Source organism: Saccopteryx bilineata, chromosome 9, assembly GCF_036850765.1.
Source record: "Saccopteryx bilineata isolate mSacBil1 chromosome 9, mSacBil1_pri_phased_curated, whole genome shotgun sequence".
NCBI lineage: Eukaryota > Metazoa > Chordata > Mammalia > Chiroptera > Emballonuridae > Saccopteryx > Saccopteryx bilineata.
In genome coordinates, this window is record NC_089498.1 from 41,680,135 (window position 1) to 41,700,570 (window position 20,436).

Here is a 20,436-nt window from a genome sequence, read left to right on the forward strand (position 1 = left end):
TTTTATTCTTACAACTACCTTAAAAGATAGGTATTATTTTTATAACCACTTTAGATAAGAATGCTAAAATACAGCAAGTTTGAGTTATGTAAATTCTCACAGTTGGTAGATGACAGAAACGCATTTGAACTCAGACACTCTGGTTCCACAGACTGTGTTCTGAATTACGTCAGACTTTCTGTCAAAACACAGAAGAAAGAAAGGGAGGGAAGAAAGGAAGGAGGGAGGAAAGATTGATTGATTTTATTTAAATTAAGAACTTTTCCCCACCTATCTGGATTCTTGAATCCCCTTACCCTTCTCTGAAGTACCTGTCAGTATAATTTTTACCTTTAGTTTATTGCAAGTTTAACCTAAGCTCAAAATGTTTTTGAATACATAGTTTATTTCTTTTCTATATTGTATGGCATTTTTATCTTGTAAACAGGATTTTTCCTTTATAAACCACATTTGATTACCTTATTGGAACAATGGAAAGAGCCCTGGATGATGGTGAGGAAAGATCAAAGAAGACAGTACACAGGTGAGTAAGAACACATCAGGTGGAGAAGCCATCATTGCTGGAAATAGCCCATGTGGTGAGAGTGCAGTATCTTAGATGTTTGGAAGTCTCTGTTTAAAGGCCCAGGGCCAGTGTAGAAAGGCCTGCCTGATACTTGAGGGAATGAGGAATATCTTACTAGATTTTCCAAAGGAACTTTATCTTTACCAATTTAACATTTCATCATCTTACTTCCCTGTCATTTTATTAGGCTTACTTATTTTCTTTCCCTAAGCAGTATTTCAGCTACTTTTACATTTAGATTTACTTATATATTCTGACATGGCAGTATTGAACAAAGACAAGAACAAGAAGTAAGAGCTTAGGCTATATGATTATGTAGAATAGTCCATGCAGAGTAAACAGCAAATGTAAATTCCTTGGAGTAGGAATGAGTTTGATGTGATTCAGGAGCAATAAACAGAGTAGGACTGAATTAATAAGGTGAGAATAACAAGAAAAAAGGTAGACTGTTAGTAGAGGTCAGGTCATATGTATATTTTTTGTTCGTTATCAGGAATTAGTATTATTTTTTGAAAGTGACTAGAAGCTATGCTCTAATTTATATTTTTCTGATTTCTAATTTTTAAAAATTTCTATTAAGTATGAGATAGAAACCAAAAAACCACATTAGAATATACAACTTAATAAGTTATAATAAGGCAGATATCTTTATAACTATAACCCTAAGCAGAAGATAAAAATTTTTAAGAAATAAGTTTAGAAATAAGTTACTGAAAAGTTACAAAATTATACAGGTAATTTTCATACACTCTTTACTTAAATTCTCCAATAGAGGAAATAAAACTTTTCCAGCCACTGCATAAGCCCTTCACCTAATGCCTCTACCTAGTCACAGCTGTTTTCTCCCTCCGTGATTAATTACTGACATCCACTTCAGCCTTATCAAGCACTACCAGTTTCATCAGCTCTTCTCAAATTAGCCTGGTAACCTTTCCAGTGAATATGCATTGGTTATTTTGGGGTTCTTAGATCAGTCAGACATCCCACCTTGTCCCCTCTGTTTTTTTCCTGCACAGATGTCTGAACTGAATGGGAGCAAGAATAATACAGTAGTTTCAAATATGTGTTATTATATATTTTTGTAGACTTCCATATATGTATTCTGAATTTGACTTGAATTGACTTTTTATTTATTGATTTTAGAGTGAGAGAAACATTGTTATTCCTTTTATTTATGCATTCATTGGTTGGTTCTTGTATGTGCCACGACTGGGAATCAAACCCGTAGCCTCGGTGGATCAGGATGGCTCTGACCAGCTAAGCTACCCAACTACCTAAAGAAAAATCTTTTAATACCTATTTCATAGCTCTTTTTTTCTTTTTTTTTTCTTACAGAGACAGAGAGTGAGTCAGAGAGAGGGATAGACAGGGACAGACAGACAGGAATGGAGAGAGATGAGAAGCATCAATCATTAGTTTTTCATTGCGTGTTGCAACACCTTAGTTGTTCATTGATTGCTCTCTCATATGTGCCTTGACCGCAGGCCTTCAGCAGACCAAGTAGCCCCTTGTTGGAGCCAGCAACCTTGGGTTCAAGCTGGTGGGCTTTTGCTCAAACCAGATGAGCCCATGCTCAAGCTGGCGACCTCGGGGTCTCGAACCTGGGTCTTCTGCATCCCAGTCCGACGCTCTTTCCACTGTGCCACCACCTGGTCAGGCTCATAGCTCTTTTTTATATTCTGTGCATCCATCTTACCTTTTATATTAGTTTTGACATAATAAGTTACCACAAACTTTGTGGCTTAAAACAACAGAAATTACCACCTTATACTTTTGGAAGCCAGGAGTTCAAAATCAAGAGGTCAAGGGCATGCTTTTCCTGAAAGTTCTAAGGGGAGCATTCTTCTTTGCCCTTTCTATTTTCTGGTTGTTGCTGGCAGTCTTGACATTCTTTGGCTTATAGGTGTATTATTCCAATCTTTGCCTCCATTGCCCTATGGTCTTCTCATCTGTTCCTGTGTTGTTGTTTTTTAAATATATTTATTAATGTTCCTTTATTATTATTATAACTACCTATATGAACCTATGTGTTTATTTTTCAATTACAGTTGACATTCACTATACTTTATATTAGTTTGAAGTGTACAGCATAGTGGTTGGACATATATAACATTTAAGAAGTGACCGTCCCCCCCCCCTAAAATCTAGTACCTACCTGGCACCATACATAGTTGTTATAATATTACTGACTATATTTCTGATACTTACTTTACGTCCCAGTGAGTATTTTCTAACTACCAATTGTACTTTCACCTAACTCCACTTTCTGTCAATTTGGAAACCATTAGTTTGTTCTATGAGCCTGTTTCTATTTTATTTGTTCATGTATATTGTTATTTAGATTCTTGTTTCATTCAGTAGGTTGTTGTTGCTTTTTTTTTTTTTGCTATGCAAATACTCTTTAGTTTGATGTAGTTCCATTTGTTTATTTTTTTCTTTTGTTTCCCTTGATTGAGGAGATATATTTAAAAAAAATTACAGGTATTGATCGACTTACGACTTGTGCAACTTATGACCATTCGACTTTACGACCACAATCTCTAGCCACGACTGCTCCGTGTCTGGCAGCGCAAGCGTTGCCCAGCTGGGCGTACGACAGTGCTGGCCAATAAAATGTTCCATACATGTTTATATATTTTGATATGTTTTGCAATTGGGAAAATGTTTCCTATGGTATTTTTTACACCTGTATTTTGTATTTTTGTATGCACCTGTATTTTGTAATTTTATATGTTTTGCAAATATTAAACCAGTTGTACTGGTAATGCAGTGTTTTACTTAAACCTGACGAATGTAAAACTAAGAAACAAAATGGTGTAGAGATGATACAAAGGGCATAAAATGAACAAAGAAAATTATGATATATAACAATAATGAAAGAAAATTATGATAAAATATGACTTAAAGATTTTTATAACATCATTTCACAGTACTGTACATTTAGCCTACTCAACTTACAACCAAATTGTGTTACGACTGGTCTGTTGGAACCAATTGTGGTCGTAAGTCGAGCACTAGCTGTACTAAGAATAATATCAAAGGGTTTTCTGCCTATGCTTTCATCTATAAGTAGGAGTTTTATGGTCTTGGGCCCTACATTTAAATCTTTAATCCATTTTGAGTTTATTCTTGCATATGATATAAGAAGATGGTTGTTTTATTTGTTTTTGCATGTATCTGTTTAGTTTTCCCTTAGCACCATTTATTGAAGAAACTGTCTTTACCCCATTGTATATTTTTGCTTTTTTTTTTTTTTTTTTTTTTTTTTTGTATTTTTTCTGAAGCTGGAAACGGGAAGAGACAGTCAGACAGACTCCCGCATGCGCCCGACCGGGATCCACCCGGCACTCCCACCAGGGGGCGATGCTCTGCCCACCAGGGGGCGATGCTCTGCCCCTCCGGGGCGTTGCTCTGTTGTGACCAGAGCCACTCCAGGGCCCAGGGCAGAGGCCAAGGAGCCATCCCCAGCACCCGGGCCATCTTTGCTCCAATGGAGCCTTGGCTGCGGGAGGGGAAGAGAGAGACAGAGAGGAAAGAGAGGGGGAATGGTGGAGAAGCAGATGGGTGCTTCTCCTGTGTGCCCTGGCCGGGAATCGAACCCAGGACTCCTGCACGCCAGACCGACGCTCTACCACTGAGCCAACCGGCCAGGGCCTATTTTTGCTATTTTTGTAATTGACCATATAGGTGTGGGTTTATTTCTAGGTTGTCTATTCTGTTCCATTGATCTATATGTCTGGTTTTATGCCCTTTTTTCTGGTGAGAGAGAGAAGGAGAGAGAGTCAGGGACAGACAGCAGGAAGGGAGAGGGATAAGAAACATCAGCGCATAGTTGCAGTGCTTCAGTGTTCATTGATTGCTTTCTCATACATGCCTTGACCAGGGAGGTCCAGCTGGACCAGTGACCCCTTGCTCAAGCCAGTGACCTTTGGGCTCAAGCCAGCAACCATGGGGTCATGTCTGTTACTCAAGCCAGTTACTCAAGCTGGTGAGCCTGCACTCAAGCCAATGGCCTCGGGGTTTCAAACCTGGGTCCTCAGCATCTGTGGTCAACACTCTATCCACTGTGCCACCACCTGGTCAGTCTGTTTTTATGCTATTTTTATTTTTATAGCCTTATAGTTTGATATCAGATAGCATGATACCTCCAACTTTGTCCTCCTTTGCTCCTTTGTCAAGATTGGTTTACCTGTTCAGGATCTTTTGTGGTTCCATAGAAATTTTAGGATGGTTTTTATTCTAGTCCTGTGAAAAATGCCATTGGTCTTTTGAGAGAGACTGCATTGAATATATAAACCTTTGGGTAATATGTGTATCTTAATGATGTTCATTTTCGTATGCATGAGCACAGTATATGCTTCTATTTATTTCTCTTTTTCAGTTTCTTTCTTCAGTGTCTTATTATTTTCTGAGTACAGGTCTTTTTATCTCCTTGCTGAAATTTATTCCTACTTTTTTATGCAGTTGTAAAGAGGATTGTTTTATAATTTCTTTCTGATGGTTCGTTATTATTGTATAAAATGCAACTGACTTTTAATATTAATTTTGTATCCTGCTACTTGACTAACTTCATTGATCAATTTTGTAGGTTTTGGGGTTTTTTGGTGGAATCTTCAGTGTTCTCTATATATCACATCATGTCATGGGCTAATAGTGACAGTTTTATTTCTTCCTTTCTAATTTGCATGTCTTTTTTTCTTTTATCTGATTGCTATGGCTGATTTTTTTGTTTTTATTCTTTTTCCTGTTTTAATTGAGTGTTTTCTGTTACTTTGTCTTCTAAATTGCTGATATGACCCTCTGCTTTATCTAATCTGCCTATTTTTTCTAGTGTATTCTTTTTGGGTTTTTTTTTTGTATTTTTCTGAAGTTGGAAATGGGAAGGCAGTCAGACAGACTCCTGCATGCGCCCGACCAGGATCCACCAGGCATGCCCACCAGGGGGCGATGCTCTGCCCATCTGGGGCGTTGCTCTGTTGCGACCAGAGGTATTCTAGCGCCTGAGGCAGAGGCCATGGAGCCATCCTCAGCACCTGGGCCAACTTTGCTCCAGTGGAGTCTTGGCTGCGGGAGGGGAAGAGAAAGACAGAGAGGAAGGAGAGGGGGTGTTGGGCAGATAAAATGTATTATGTTCACTTTGTTAAAGATAACACGAGGAAGCCGTCGCCCAGGTGATATTAATGTGTGTTGGGGTGGGCTAAAGGCAGGCGGAATCCTTGTAACCTGGGGCTTGGTTTTGGGATTAAGCCTTTCCTACCCTTTTTGATGTGGGGTGGTGCAATCCAATCATGCCTCAGAAGGTGACTTTGGGTTGGAGACTTCCCTACTTTGTATATTGGATTAGAGGTTGTGAAGCTACAGTATAAAGTGGGAGCAAAACGGGATTTTGTGCTCTTGGTTCCTGAGATTAGCATGAGAGAGCAGAGAAAGTAGAGCCAGCAGCAGAAGGAGGGCACGTGGAGTAGGCCAGGAGAAGCAGCCAAGATAGTGGAGTGCTGAGTGAGATGCCAGTTTGTGTAGAGTTTGTATCTGGGATAAGGAAGGAGATGGGGAACTGAGGAGAATAAGGCTGGTGAGCTAGAAACCTTTGATTCTAGGAAACTCGGATAAGTCAGTGGCTTTGTGAGCACTGAGTGTGACTGGGTTTTGAAGCCCAGTGTGTATTTTTACTTGCCCGCCGGGTGCAAGCTAGGATTAAAGGCTATGGCCCACCAGTTTTTGGCTCCATGGTTTCTTTACCGACTGTCCGAATCCAATGCGAACCTGCATGGGCCAGGCGGCTGTGATAGTGGCCCTGGCCTTGGCTCCTGGCTTTACAGGGGGAATGGTGGAGAAGCAGATGGGCGCTTCTCCTGTGTGCCCTGGCCGGGAATTGAACCCGGGACACCTGCACGCCAGGCTGATGCTCTACCACTGCCAACCAGCCAGGGCTTCTAGTGTATTCTTATATAAGTTATTATAGTCTTCATTTCTGAGTGGTTCTTTTTAATGGTTTTCATGTCCTTTTTTATGTTTACCATCTCTTTGTTGAAGTTCTTGAATTGACTTATTCTTCCCCTAAATTCATTTAGCATCCCTCTAACCAGTGTTTAATCTCTGCAACTACTAGATTGCTTGCCTCTATTTCATTTAGTTCCCTTCCTGGATTTTTTCCTGTTCTTTTATTTGGGACATACTTCTTTTTCTCCTCATTTTGGTTGCCTCTCTGTGTGGTAGACCTACATTTCCCAGTCTTGTCAGGGTGGCTTTACGTAGGATGTGCTTTCCGTGGCCCAGTGGCACAGTCTTTCTGGTCACCTGAAGCAGGTGCTTCACTAGTGTCCCTTGTGTGGGTTATGTGTGTTCTACTGTTGTAGTTGAGACTTGATTGTTGTTTGATGGTCAGTAGGTGGGATCGCCTCTCAGGCTGGCTTACTGTGAGGCTCAGCTCCCAGTATGGCATGCAAACTGCTGTGCAGCTGCTGACCTCACAAAGCAGAATTCACTCAGCAGTGTTTGGTGCTTGAAGCCATCACCCTTTAGATATGCTGCTTGTGAAAGTTATTTGATCCTGTTCTGATATTTGAATCTATCCCCTGGGTGTGTTGGTGGTCTGGTGCAGGCCAATGTCAGATGCTGTCTGTGCCTCGCTCTTGGCAACCTGTTTGGAGCTTCAAGTGATCCACAGTTTGTGGCTGTTCTCCTGGGCTTGGGTGTGTGCAGGAAAGACCAAGCTGTGCACCGAGGCTGGTTTTTATCAGCACCAGGCCCAGGGGCAGGTCAGCAAAAGTCCTGAGGTACTTCTAGATGTGCCTCCAGCTGCCTCCACCTGTCAGCTGCCTATTGGGTTCAGTCACTGAAAGAGCCTCTGGCAGAGTTGGGAGGGTGTGGCTAGTAGATTTCCCATGAGGGGGAAGTACTGGTCAGGCTTCAGAGCAGGTTGTGCCTGTGGCCCCTGACAAAGAGCCACATGATTCACTCTGACCCAGATTTTGCCCCGGCCTCAGCAGGACAGAGCCACTAGGAATCTGGTGGATGGGGTCTTTGGATGGTAGGTCTGCTGGAAGACAGGGAGCTGGTTCTATTGGATCTCCCATGAGGGAGAAGCACCTGTCAGTTTTATCAGAAAGTGGGGGGAATGGCCTCTGGCCCAAAGCCAGACAACTGAGTCACTGACATCCCCTGAGTCTGTTCAGACCTCTACACCTTGGCCAAGGCAGCTGACTCCTCAGGGCCTAAGCTCTGCGGTGTAGGGTGAGTAGGAGTTCCTAGGGTGAGGCAATTGCTTTCCCCCAGGCTGATGCCACATGGAGTAGAGTGCTCCACCCAATAAAATGGCAGCTACAGCATTGGAGAATGACTCAGCAAAGGAATCCTGGCAGTACCCTCCCACCCCCCTCTCCCATGTCTTTCCCAAGAGCCACAAACCTCAGACTCTCCTCACGCAACCTTAGTCTGTTCCACTCTCCTTCTGCTGGAGCCCAGGGTGAGTGGGTGCAAATAAAATTTTGTGCATTGGCCCTTTAAGAGAACACCTGTGTCTCTAGCCATCTGTTCCTCCTGCACATAAACCCTGCTGCTTTTCACAGCTGAATGTTATGTGGGCACCTCTTCCAGGCTCTGGTGCTCTGGACTGGGGATCCCAGCTTGAGGTTTGGGCCCCACACTTCTCACGGTGAACCCTTCCACAGCTGAGATATCTCTTGGGAACCTCAGCTACTGCCTGTAGGAGCAGGGATAGCCCTTCTCATATCTCTGACCTTCTAGCCAGTCTTGATGAGGCTTCTTCTGTGAATCCTTGGTTATAAGACTCCTCTTCAGCTAGTCTTCAGGTGGATATTCAGGATGACTGATCTTGAATATACATGCAATTCTAGTTACATCCTGGGAGAAGGTAGTGTAGTTTTCCCCTGTTCTGCCGCCATCTTAGTCCCTCTGCAACATCTTTCTAGGCAAGTCTTCCCCTTTCTAATTTTAGTCTTTCTTTTTTTGTGTATTTGGATATAATTGACAAGTAAGGATGAAATAACTCTTTGGATGATGAAACAGAAAAATGTTTCCCAAAAAAGGGAATGTTACTCTTATATTCTTAAGGGAAAAATAAGATGATTGCTATTTATAGTATATCTTAGTTTTATTAAATGATTGAATGAAACCCCACCTAATTGTAAGATAAAATGAGATTATTCTATTTTGAAAATAAATTATCCTCTTTGAAAGAGGATAGAAGTCATAAAATATTCTTATATATAGTCAGGACTGCTTTAATAAAATCTCAGAAAAACAAAAATTTGATCCTATGGGCCCTGATAACATGAGGAAGGTTAAGCCAGGCACCAGGAAGTGTATTTGTCTCGGTTTTGTGTAGGACACTTACAGGGAATCGTGTTGGTTTACTTCTTGGTTTCCTCCATCTCCTTTTTGGTCATTCTTCAGCCTTACCTGGAAGATAGACCATTATCTCCTTGGAACATAATTATTTAAATGTACACCAGTGGATATGCCATGGTTGTATATATATATGAAAGTCATTTCAACCTCTAAAAGTATTGTATTCTTTATTTTATTTAGATTATTTGGATTACTTTATGAGAAAACAGTTGCACAAAAACATTTAAGACTTTAGATTAACCGGGTCTTGGCTGGTTGGCTCAGTGGTGGAGCATCAGCCTGGTGTGTGGATATCCTGGGTTTGATTCCCAGTCAGGACACACAGGAGAAACAGTCATCTGCTTCTCCACTCGTCCTCCTGCTCCTCCTCCTCCTCCTCCTCCTCCTCCTCCTCTTCCTCCTCCTCCTCCTTTTCCTCCTCCTCCTCTTCCTCCTCCTCCTCCTCCTCCTCTTCTTCCTTCTTCTTCTTCTTCTTCTTCTTCTTCTTCTTCTTCTTCTTCTTCTTCTTCTTCTTCTTCTTCTTCTTCTTCTTCTTCTTCTTCTCCTTCTCTTTCTCCTCCTTCTCCTCCTTCTCCTTCTCCTCCTTCTCCTCCTTCTCCTCCTCTTTCTTCTTCTTTTCTCTCTCTCTCTCTCTCTCTCTCACTCTTGCTCTGTCTCCCTTCCTCTCCCACAGCTATGACTAGATTGGCTTGAGAAAGTTGGCCTCAGGTGTTGAGAATGGCTCCATGGCCTCCACGTCAGGCACTAAAGGATGGCCCCAGTTGTAACGGAGCAACATCCCCAGAAGGGCATTGTCCTCTAGTGGACTTGCCAGGTGGATCTTGGTGGGGGTGCATGCAGGAGTTTATCTCTGCCTCCCCTCCTCTCACCAAACTAAAAAAGTAAAATAAAAAAGATTTTTTTAAAAAAAGATCAGGTTAACCCAAAACACTAATTCAAAAGAATGTATGCATCCCCATGTTCATTGCAGCATTATTTACAATATTTAAGATCTGGAAGAAATCCAAGTAAGTTCCCATCGGTGGATGAGTGAATAAAAAAGCTATGGTAATTTACACAATGGAACACTTAGCCATAAAAAGCATGAGTTTTACCTTTTCCAACAGCATGAATGGACCTAAAGTGTATCATGCTAAGTGAAATTCAGAGAAAGGCAAATACCATATGATTTATTTATATGTGGAATCTAAAGAAGAAATAAAATAGAAACACTCATAGATACAGAGAACAGACTAATGGTTGCTAGAGGGACGGGAGTTGAGGGGGTGGGTGAAAAAGGTGGAGGGATTAAGAAGTACAAATTAGTAATTACAGAATAGTCACAGGGATGTAAATTATAACATAAGGAATACAGTCAATAATATTGTAATAATTATGTATTGGGCCAGTTGGGTACTTGAAATATCAGGGGACCACTTTGTAAAGTATATGATTATCTAACCACTATGCAGTACAGAATAATATTGAATACAGAATAATATTAAATGTAAGCTACTGAAAAAGAAAATATAAAAAGTCTATAGACTGTACATTTGAATGCTGCATTATAAACAAATCCAAAGAAGAGGATTATGAATAGGATATCTAGTCTGCTTCTAGGCCAGGATCAAAGAGCAGTACCAAATTTAACCAAAAGAATAGATCTTATCTCTAATCCAAAGGGTTCACAGAACCAGATATGGAAGAATTATCCTAATTACCTAATTTCATGATTTCTTATTTGTCTTCTGGATCATTTTGGTTATCTTAAAGATCTCAAAAAGGCCTCTGAAGTGTGAGTACAACATTCTCATAAGAGAGCAATGTTTCTCCATAGTATGACCAGTATTCTTTCTAAACAGAATCTATTTTGAACCATTGCCTATCTAATTTCATGGATAAGAGTTCTGTGCCTTTCTAACATTATCCAGGTCTAGTGTTATGTGGACTACAATGCTATATATTGCTCCCATTTTGAGGTCCTCTGGTATAGCATTACATGAAAATGTTACTGATGAGTTTGGATTCTTGTCTCCTGCTATAAAACAATTTTTAGACCAGGGATAAAAAAGCAAAGGCATATTTATTGAGGCTTTGCAGATGGCGAGAACACTGAGATTGGGTTCCAGGTTCTGTGCACTGAATGTGGGGCTTATGGAGTTTTATGGTTTAAGAACACGGAAGTTGCTGGGGTTAACCAATGAGGGAATAGGTTAGTAGGCTTCTCCATTTTTGGAACACAGACATCTGGGTATGTGAACACTGATGTCTGGATATGTGGGATTGTGCAGCCCTTTTTATAGGATACTTGAAGGGACTTTGCCAACCAGGCATTGAGTTTGTCTCTGTGACTTGAGGCTTAGACTTGATCTGAAAAACAAACTTGACTCACTGGAGCCATTCGAAGCAACATTTTATTCTATCTGTTTTCAAAAGACTTGGGGGCAAAAGAAAGCAGCCCCAAAATCTCCTTTCCCTGGCTGGTTGGCTCAGTGGTCGAGCGTCGGCCTGGCGTGCAGAAGTCCCGGGTTCAATTCCCGGCCAGGGCACACAGGAGAAGCGCCAATCTGCTTCTCCACCCCTCCCCCTCTCCTTCCTCTCTGTCTCTCTCTTCCCCTCCCGCAGCTGAGGCTCCACTGGAGCAAAGATGGCCTGGGTGCTGGGGATGGCTCCTCAGCCTCTGCCCCAGGTGCTAGAGTGGCTCTGGTCGCAACAGAACGACGCCCCAGATGGGCAGAGCGTTGCCCCCTGGTGGGCATGCCGGGTGGATCCCGGTCAGGCGCATGTGGGAGTCTGTCTGCTGTCTCTCCCCGTTTCCGGCTTCAGAAAAATACAGGAAAAAAAAAAATCTCCTTTGATGGTGGTTGAAATTTTTTGACATCAATCAAGGCCCAGTTTTTAATCTCTTTGAATTAAATTATCTAAAGATCTCAATTCCTGAGAAGGGATCTTTATCCCTGAGAATGGGCCAAACTGGTCCTAAGAAATAACAGAAACCGCCCTGGCCGGTTTGCTCAGTGGTAGAGCGTCCGCCTAGCGTGCGGAGGACCCGGGTTCGATTCCCGGCCAGGGCACACAGGAGAAGCGCCCATTTGCTTCTCCACCCCTCCGCCGCGCTTTCCTCTCTGTCTCTCTCTTCCCCTCCCGCAGCCAAGGCTCCATTGGAGCAAAAATGGCCCGGGCGCTGGGGATGGCTCTGTGGCCTCTGCCTCAGGCGCTAGAGTAGCTCTGGCTCCAACATGGCCACGCCCAGGATGGGTAGAGCGTCGCCCCCTGGTGGGCGTGCCGGGTGGATCCCGGTCGGGCGCATGCGGGAGTCTGTCTGACTGTCTCTCCCTGTTTCCAGCTTCAGAAAAATGAAAAAAAATGAAAAAAAAAAAAAAAAAAAACAGAAACCATCTTAAAAGCAGGTTTTCTGTTTAATGAGATAACATATCCAGTTTTCCAATTGACTTGTATGTGCAAATCCAATACTTATTTTTAGCAACCATCTCAGTGATCTCGTTTTGTCAAAATGCCCTTGTGGGCTTATCACAAAGCTTGGCAATATTTTAAAAAGGTAAACAACTTTGTCTGATGTGTGATATCTGGTTATGCTCATCTTTAACGGTGACCTCTTGATCCAAGCCCACATTATTCAGTTAATTTTTCTTTTTCTGACTAAATAATAATCTGTGTGGTTTTAATCAAGGAGTATTCATTTGTTTAGCAATCTGTTATAAAATGGTTTTAACAATAGTTAATCCTCACCAGAATCAAAAATAGCATTATAGCCCTGGCTTTTTATCTCAGTGGGTTAGAGCATCATCAGGAAATCGTAAGGTTGCAGGTTTGATCCCCAGTCAGGGCACATATGGGAAGCAATCAATGAATGCACAACTAAGTGGAACAACAAGTGAATGATTTCCTGTCTCTGTCTCTCTCTCTTTCCTCTCTCTCTCTAAAATCAATCCATGAAAAAATTTAAAAATTAGAGCAGTGGGGTGGGGTTGGGGGTGCACTGAGGGGACTGGGTGAAAGAAGGTGATGGGATTAGCCATAACATGTTCGTAACACGTAAATACAGGCAACAGGATTGCAATAGCCAGAGGGAAAGGGGGTGGAGGTAGGGGGAGGAAGGCAAAGGCGGGGTGGGGGGGGGTAGGAACAGAAAGAGATTGTCTTTAGGAGTGGGGTAGGAGTGTACAAAATGTGGTATATAGATGGTGTTATATTGAGTTATACACTTGAAACCTGTATGGTTTGGTGAACCATGTCATCCCAATAAAATAAAAAGTTGAAGATAGCATTATGTATAGGAAGATATTTTGTTACTATTGATTTTCTAAAACTAGTTGTACTTTTTGATTATCTTGAAACAGTTCCAATGAAAAGGGGAAGAGGAATTACTTGATTTTTTTTTCTTTTTACTAGTACTTAAATATTTTCTAAGTAGGAGAGTAGTTAACCTGAAGATTAAAAATTATTTTTCTATTTCCTCACAAGAATTATTATGTATTCATCCTTTATTATCATTGATTCAGAATGTATAATGAAAAAGAGGCATTTGTGTGCTGCTTTTGTCATTGTGCTTGCCACACAGAGCCCATATTCAGTCTCCTCTGTTTCTTGGACAAACCCTTGAATTTTTGAAATAGTCCTTACTTTTTGGCATTGGTCTGCAACTTATCTTGTACCTTTCCTGCCTCATTCCAAAAAAAAAATTGTTTATTTCTTCAAGGATTCCATATTTTATATTAATGTATTATCAGTGAATTACTTTTATAACATTGTCTTTTAATAATATCCTAATTTATTTCTTTTGTGTAGGGATTTGGCTTTTGTTTTGTTTTGTTTTGTAATCAATTCTTAGTATATGCTAAAAGAGAGTTATAATTCAGTGTTGAATGAAACAGGAGTTGAATCTGCTCTTGAGGAGTATATTTGTTGTTTATTGCTATACAACAAATTACCACAAACTTAGTAGCTTAAAACTACCTCTTTTATTATTGTGTAGTCTGTAGGTCAAGTTTAGCACCGGGTGGCTATGATAGAAACTTTTAGGGCATGGGATTCTGTTCCAGGCAAACTGGTCATTGGCAGAATTTATTTCCTTCTCATGTTTTCCAGGTAGCTCCCTGCATCTTCAAGACAGCAGTCAGCCAGTCCTTTCCTCATGCTTTGAATGTCTCTGATTTCCTTTCTGTCCTGAGCCAGGAGAAAGCTCTGTTTTTTGTTTTTGTTTTTTAGTTTTATTTATTTATTCATTTTTTTTAAATTAATTTTAATGGGGTGACATTGATAAATCAGGGTACATATGTTCAGAGAAAATATCTCCAGATTATTTTGACATTCAATTATGCATACCCATCACTCAAAGTCAAATTGTCCTCCAAAACTTTCTATCTGGTTTTCTTTGTGCCCCTCCTCTACCCCTTCCCCCTGTAGCCACCACACTCTTGTCTATGTCTCTGAGTCTCATTTTTATGTCCCACCTATGTATGGAATCATATAGTTCTTAGTTTTTTCTGATTTACTTATTTCACTCTGTATAATGTTATCAAGGTCCATCCATGTTGTTGTAAATGATCCGATGTCATTATTTTATGGCTGAGTAGTATTCCATAGGATATATGTACCTCATCTTCTTTATCCAGTCAGCTATTGAAGGGCTTTTTGGTTGTTTCCATGTCTTGGCCACTGTGAACAATGCTGCAATGAACATGGGGCTGCATGTGTCTTTATGTATCAATGTTTTTGAGTTTTGGGGGTATATACCCAGTAGAGGAATTGATGGGTCATATGGTAGTTCTATTTTTAATTTTTTGAGGAACCACCATACTTTCTTCCATAATGGTTGTACTACTTTACATTCCCACCAACAGTAGATGAGGGTTCCTTTTTCTCCACAGCCTCTCCAGCATTTATTACCTGTCTTGTTGAGAAAGCTGTTTTTAAGGAACTATCCAGACAATTCAGGATACTCTCTATATCTTAAATCAACTAATTATTAAGCTTAATTATATACCTTTTGCCATGTGATACAACATATTTATAGGCATGACAAGAGCAAAGGTCATAAAGGCCAAAATACTTTCTACCATAGATAGGTTTGGGAGAAATAAATTAAAAATCTTATAGAAAAATAATTATGTAATTGAAAACAGGTAGAATTTACAGGAATTAAGCATTAGAACAGAAAGTAAAGGCATAAACATCCTTAGACAAAGCAGTTTACATTGACATTTTACCTTAAACATATATATGTATAAGGTAGAGAAACATCCAGTCTGCAAACAATACATGCCAAAGGATTTTAACCAAAAGATGAGAGAATTTGTGACACATTCCAGATGCTGAAAATGGGGAAGAGAGGCAAATAGAAAACAAAGGACATTATGACTTGATATGAGGCCTGATTCATAAGCAGAGACCATATTATTCATGGTAAGGTACATGGATTTTATTCTAAGTGTAAAGCGAAGCCACAGGAGAGGATAAAATTTTAACTATACTGGAAACATTTGTTAAATACATCAATGCCCAGGAACTTCCCCCATATATTATGATTCAGAGGGTTTGAGATGATTCTTGAACAACATCTGTTAACAAGTTCTTTTAAGGTTCTGAGCCACACCTACATATCAGAAATGAAACCTAATTAAGCACCATCCTTACTGTTTTACATAAATTCTCATTAATCTCTGCATTCCTCCTGAACCTTTTTAAGAATCTAACAGTATTTTAGTATTACCTAAGTTATTTATTTCTAATGGATATTAATTTCAATTGGTCTCTTTCCTTTCATAGAAATCTATTTTTATCAAAGACGAAAACAAATCATTTTGTTCTTTTGTTTTTGTTTTTTTCAGATTTTCAATTGAAGGATGAGACAATTAGCTATAAAGAAATGTCCACTTATGAGAAATGTACATCTTTTGCCCAACATCAGAGTTGTCTTAATAGAAGGAAACCATGTGAATGTAAGGAATGTGGGAAGACTTTTTGTCAAGGTGCAAAGCCTGTTCAACATGAAAGAATACATTCTATTGGAAGGACCTACAAATGTAAAGAATGTGGGAAGAACTTTAGTAATGGACATCAACTTACTGTACATCAGAGGTTGCACATTGGTGAGAAACCCTATAAATGTAAGGAATGTGGGAAGGCCTTTAGTGCCTTTTCATATCTCTTTCAGTATCAGAAAATTCATGCTGTTGAAAAACCCTATGAATGTAAGGAAAGAGATAAGGCTTTTATTAGAGTCTCAGCCTTAGTTAAACATGGAAGAATTAATACCAGTACCAGTGAGAAACTATATGAATATAAAGAGTGTGGACAGTTCTTTAGCAGTAGCCACCAGCATACTGTACATCAGAATATTCAAACTGGTAAGAAACCTTATAATTGTGAGGAGTGTGGAAAAGCTTTTCATAGTAGCTTATACCTTGTTCAACACCAAAGAATTCAGAACAGTGAGAAACCCTATAAATGTAAGGAATGTGGGAAAGCTTTTGTAGTGTATGGAAAACTTATTCAGCATCAGAGTCTTCATACTGGTGAAAACCCTTTTGTATGTAAAGAATGTGGGAAGGCCTTTAGTGCTAGCTCACCCCTTGTTAAACATCAGAGAATTCATACTGGCGAGAAACCCTTTGAATGTAAGAAATGTGGAAAGGCCTTTAGACTTGGTTCATTTCTTAATACACATCAGAGAATTCATGCTGGGATAAAGCCCTATGAATGCAAGGAATGTGGTAAAGCCTTTAGTCGTGCCTCACACCTTGTACAACATGGGAGAATTCATACAGGTGAGAAGCCCTATGCATGTAAGGAATGTGGCAAGGCTTTTATTAGTTGCCATCACCTTACTGTACATCAAAGGGTTCATACTGGTGAGAAACCCTATGAATGTAAGGAGTGTGGAAAGACCTTTAGAGTGCGTGTGCATCTTACACAACATCAGAGAATTCATACTGGTGAGAAACCCTATGAATGTAAGGAGTGTGGAAAGGCCTTTAGAGTGCGTGTACATCTTACACAACATCAGAGAATTCATACTGGTGAGAAACCCTATGTATGTAAGGAATGTGGAAAAACTTTCAGTCGTTCCTCATGCCTTATACAACATGGGAGAATTCATACTGGCGAGAAACCATATGAGTGTAAGGAATGTGGGAAGGCCTTTAGTTCTGGCTCTTGTCTCATTCAACATCAAAGAATTCATACTGGTGAGAAACCTTATGAATGTAAGGAATGTAGGAAGGCCTTTAGTTCTGGCTCTTACCTCATTCAACATCAAAGAATTCATACTGGTGAAAAACCTTTTGAATGTAAGGAGTGTGGGAAGACCTTTAGAGTTAATTCATTCCTTACTGAACATCAGAGGAGGATACACACTGGTGAGAAACCCTTTAAATGTAAAAAATGTGGGAAAGCCTTTAGATATAGTTCAGCCCTTAATGCACATCAGAGAAATCATATTAGTGTAAAATTCTAAGAATTTAAGGAATATTAGAAGTTATTTTTTTTTGTGACTCAAACATTGTTCAGCATCAGAGAATTCATGCTGGTAAGAAACTTTTGAATATAAAATATATTGATAAGCCTTTAGAAAATATTTTCTTTTTATATTAGAGAACCCAAGATATAACATAGAAAGCCTTCATCATTCTTGTGTTTACATAGCACAATATTCATACTGGTGGCCAATTCAGAAAAGATGGGAAACATTCATACTTACAGCATTGATACCATGAAATTTACATGTATTTTTTTTTTTTTTGTATTCTTCCAAAATGAGAAGCCGGGGGGAGGCAGACAAACAGATTCCTACATGCGCCCAAATGGGATCCACCTTGCATGCCACCAGGGGACGATGCTCTGCTGCAACCAGAGCCATTCTAGCACTTGAGGCAGAAGCCATGGAGCTATCCTCAGTACCCGGGCCAACTTTTCTCCCATGGAGCCTTTGCTGCGAGAGGGGAAGAGAGAGACAGAGAGGAAGGAGAGGGGGAGGGGTGGAGAAGCAGATGGGTGCATCTCCTGTGTGCCCTGGCCAGGAATCAAACCTGGGACTTCCACGTGCTGGCCCGACAATCTACCGCTGAGCCAACCTCGCTTTTCTAGAGGTTGGGTATTTTTCCTTCTGGCTTCTTTCAGAAGCTTTTATCTATTGTTTTTGTAGCTTGAAAATACTATGCCTAGGTGTAGGTTTTCTGGAATTTATCCTGCTTGGTGCTTTCTGATCTTTCTGGATTTGTGGTTTGGTGTCTGACATTTAGGAAAATTCTGTTACTATATTTTAAAATACTTATTCTGTTCCTTTCCCTCTTCTATTATTCCCATTATGTGTATATTACATAATTGGAGACAAAACAAAGAGACATTTTATAGACAAAAACAAGACATTTTTGTCCTGAAGTCCTTGGATTTTGGGGGTTTATTTTTTTCCATCTTAGTCTTTATTCTCTCTGCTTTTTGAGTATTCTGTTGATATATGCTCTAGCTCAGAGGACTCTTTTCTCAGCCATGTTCAATCTACTAACAAGTCCATCAGTCATTATTTATTTCTGTTACAGTGTTTTTATCTATACCATTTCTATTTGGTTCTTCCTTAGAATTTCTGTCTCTCTGCTTACATTGACCATTTTCTTGTGTGCTGTCTACTTCATCTATTAGAGATCTTAGTGTATTGATCATAATTGTTTTAGATTCCTGATATGATCATTTCAACATCCCTGGTGATATTTGTGTCAGGTTTTAATTCATGTTCTATCTTTTCAAACTGTGATTTTTGCCTTTTTAGTATGTCTTGTGATTTTGATAGTCGGACATATATTGCATAAAAGTAATGGTTGTAAATAGCTCTTTAGCAATGTGGTGGTGAGATATTGTGGGGGGAGAAGCATTCTATAGTTCTGTTATTAGGTCTCAGTCTTTTAGAGAGATTAAACTTCCCAATCAAAAGCAGATTTACAGAATGGGTTTATAAATAAAATGTACTGTTTTCTTTTTTTTTTTTTTTTTTTTGTATTTTTTCTGAAGCTGGAAACGGGGAGAGACAGACAGACTCCCGCATGCGCCCGATCGGGATCCACCTGGCACGCCCACCAGGGACGACGCTCTGCCCACCAGAGGGTAATGCTCTGCCCCTCCGGGACGTTGCTCTGCAGCAACCAGAGCCTCTCTAGCGCCTGGGGCAGAGGTCAAGGAGCCATCCCCAGCGCCCGGGCCATCTTTGCTCCAATGGAGCCTTGGCTGTGGGAGGGGAAGAGAGAGACAGAGAGGAAGGAGGGGGGGGTGGAGAAGCAAATGGGCGCTTCTCCTATGTGCCCTGGCCAGGAATTGAACCCGGGTCCCCCGCACGCCAGGCCGACGCTCTACCACTGAGCCAACTGGCCAGGGCCTAAAATGTACTGTTTTCTATCCACAGGGAACTTAGTTTGGGTTTTTGATCCAAAGACAAACAGGTTGAAAGTGAAAGTGTGGAAAAAGATATACTATGCAAACAATAACCAAAGGAAAGCAGGGATGATTATATTATTGTTATACAAAATAGAGTGTAAGTAAAAACTATCAAGAGATAAAGAAAAACACCATATAATGATAAAAATATTGATTTATCAACAAAATATAACAATTATAAAATATGAACCAGACATCAGAACTCATAAGTATATAAAGCAAACATTGAGAGAACTCAAGGGGAAAATAAATCTTCAATAATATTGGAGACTTCAATGCCCTCCACATAAAATAATAAGTAGAACAACCAGGCAAAAGATAATTAAGGAACAACACAATAATTCACCTAAACCCAACAGACATATAGAACACTTCATCAAAAGTATCTATGATAGCTCAGATGTATTAGACAACAAAACAAGTCACAATAGATTTTATTTTTTTTAAGACTTTTATTCATTTTAGAGAAGAAGGGAGGAACAGAAAGCATCAACTCCCATATGTGCCTTAACTGGGCAAGCCCTGGGTTATAAACCGGCAACTTCAGCATCCCAGGTTGACTCTTTATCCACTACACCACAACAGGTCAGGCAAAATAGGTTTTTTAAAATAGAGGGAAAATACAATGTATCTTCCCTACTCAATGGATGAAGTGAGAAATCAATATAAGAAAAACAGAGGGAGCCAAGGCTTGCAGCCTCCAACGAGCAGGCTCCTTCTGCAGGGGTGGGGCAAAAGCCTGGAATCAGGCAGAGACCCGCAGCTGAGCAAAGGTGCCTACCCCTGCCTTCAGGGCCGAGGCTCATGTCCTGGGCACAGCGCATAACCCCACACCCAGGGACAGAGTGAAGGCCGAGGCCACTGAGGCTTGTACACCTGAGCAGATGATCACAGCCCCTCCTGTGAAGAAGAGGCAGAAACCACAGCAACAGCCCCAGTGGGCTGGCACCAGCAACACCCATAACCAAACACCCTATGCAGCAGCTGCAGAGGGGGTGGCGGGCCTGCAGACAGACCACACCTAGGGAACACAGAGGCCACACCCAGTGGAACCCAGTGGCCAAAATCTCCTTTTA

General features: G+C 40.6%; 1 protein-coding gene across 2 annotated transcripts in view; it reads left to right on the top strand.

Annotated features, from left to right (window-relative positions):
• Window positions 1–18,909, top strand: part of ZNF30 (zinc finger protein 30) — a 30,388-nt gene extending 11,479 nt beyond the window's left edge. For both annotated transcript variants that reach the window (XM_066242826.1, XM_066242825.1), the window contains 2 exons: window positions 428–523; window positions 15,766–18,909. In XM_066242826.1, the coding sequence (XP_066098923.1) occupies window positions 428–523; window positions 15,766–17,393 (1,724 nt within the window). In that variant the 3' untranslated portion in view covers window positions 17,394–18,909. The remainder of the gene's footprint in view (window positions 1–427; window positions 524–15,765) is intronic.
• The last annotated feature ends 1,527 nt before the right edge of the window (window positions 18,910–20,436 follow it).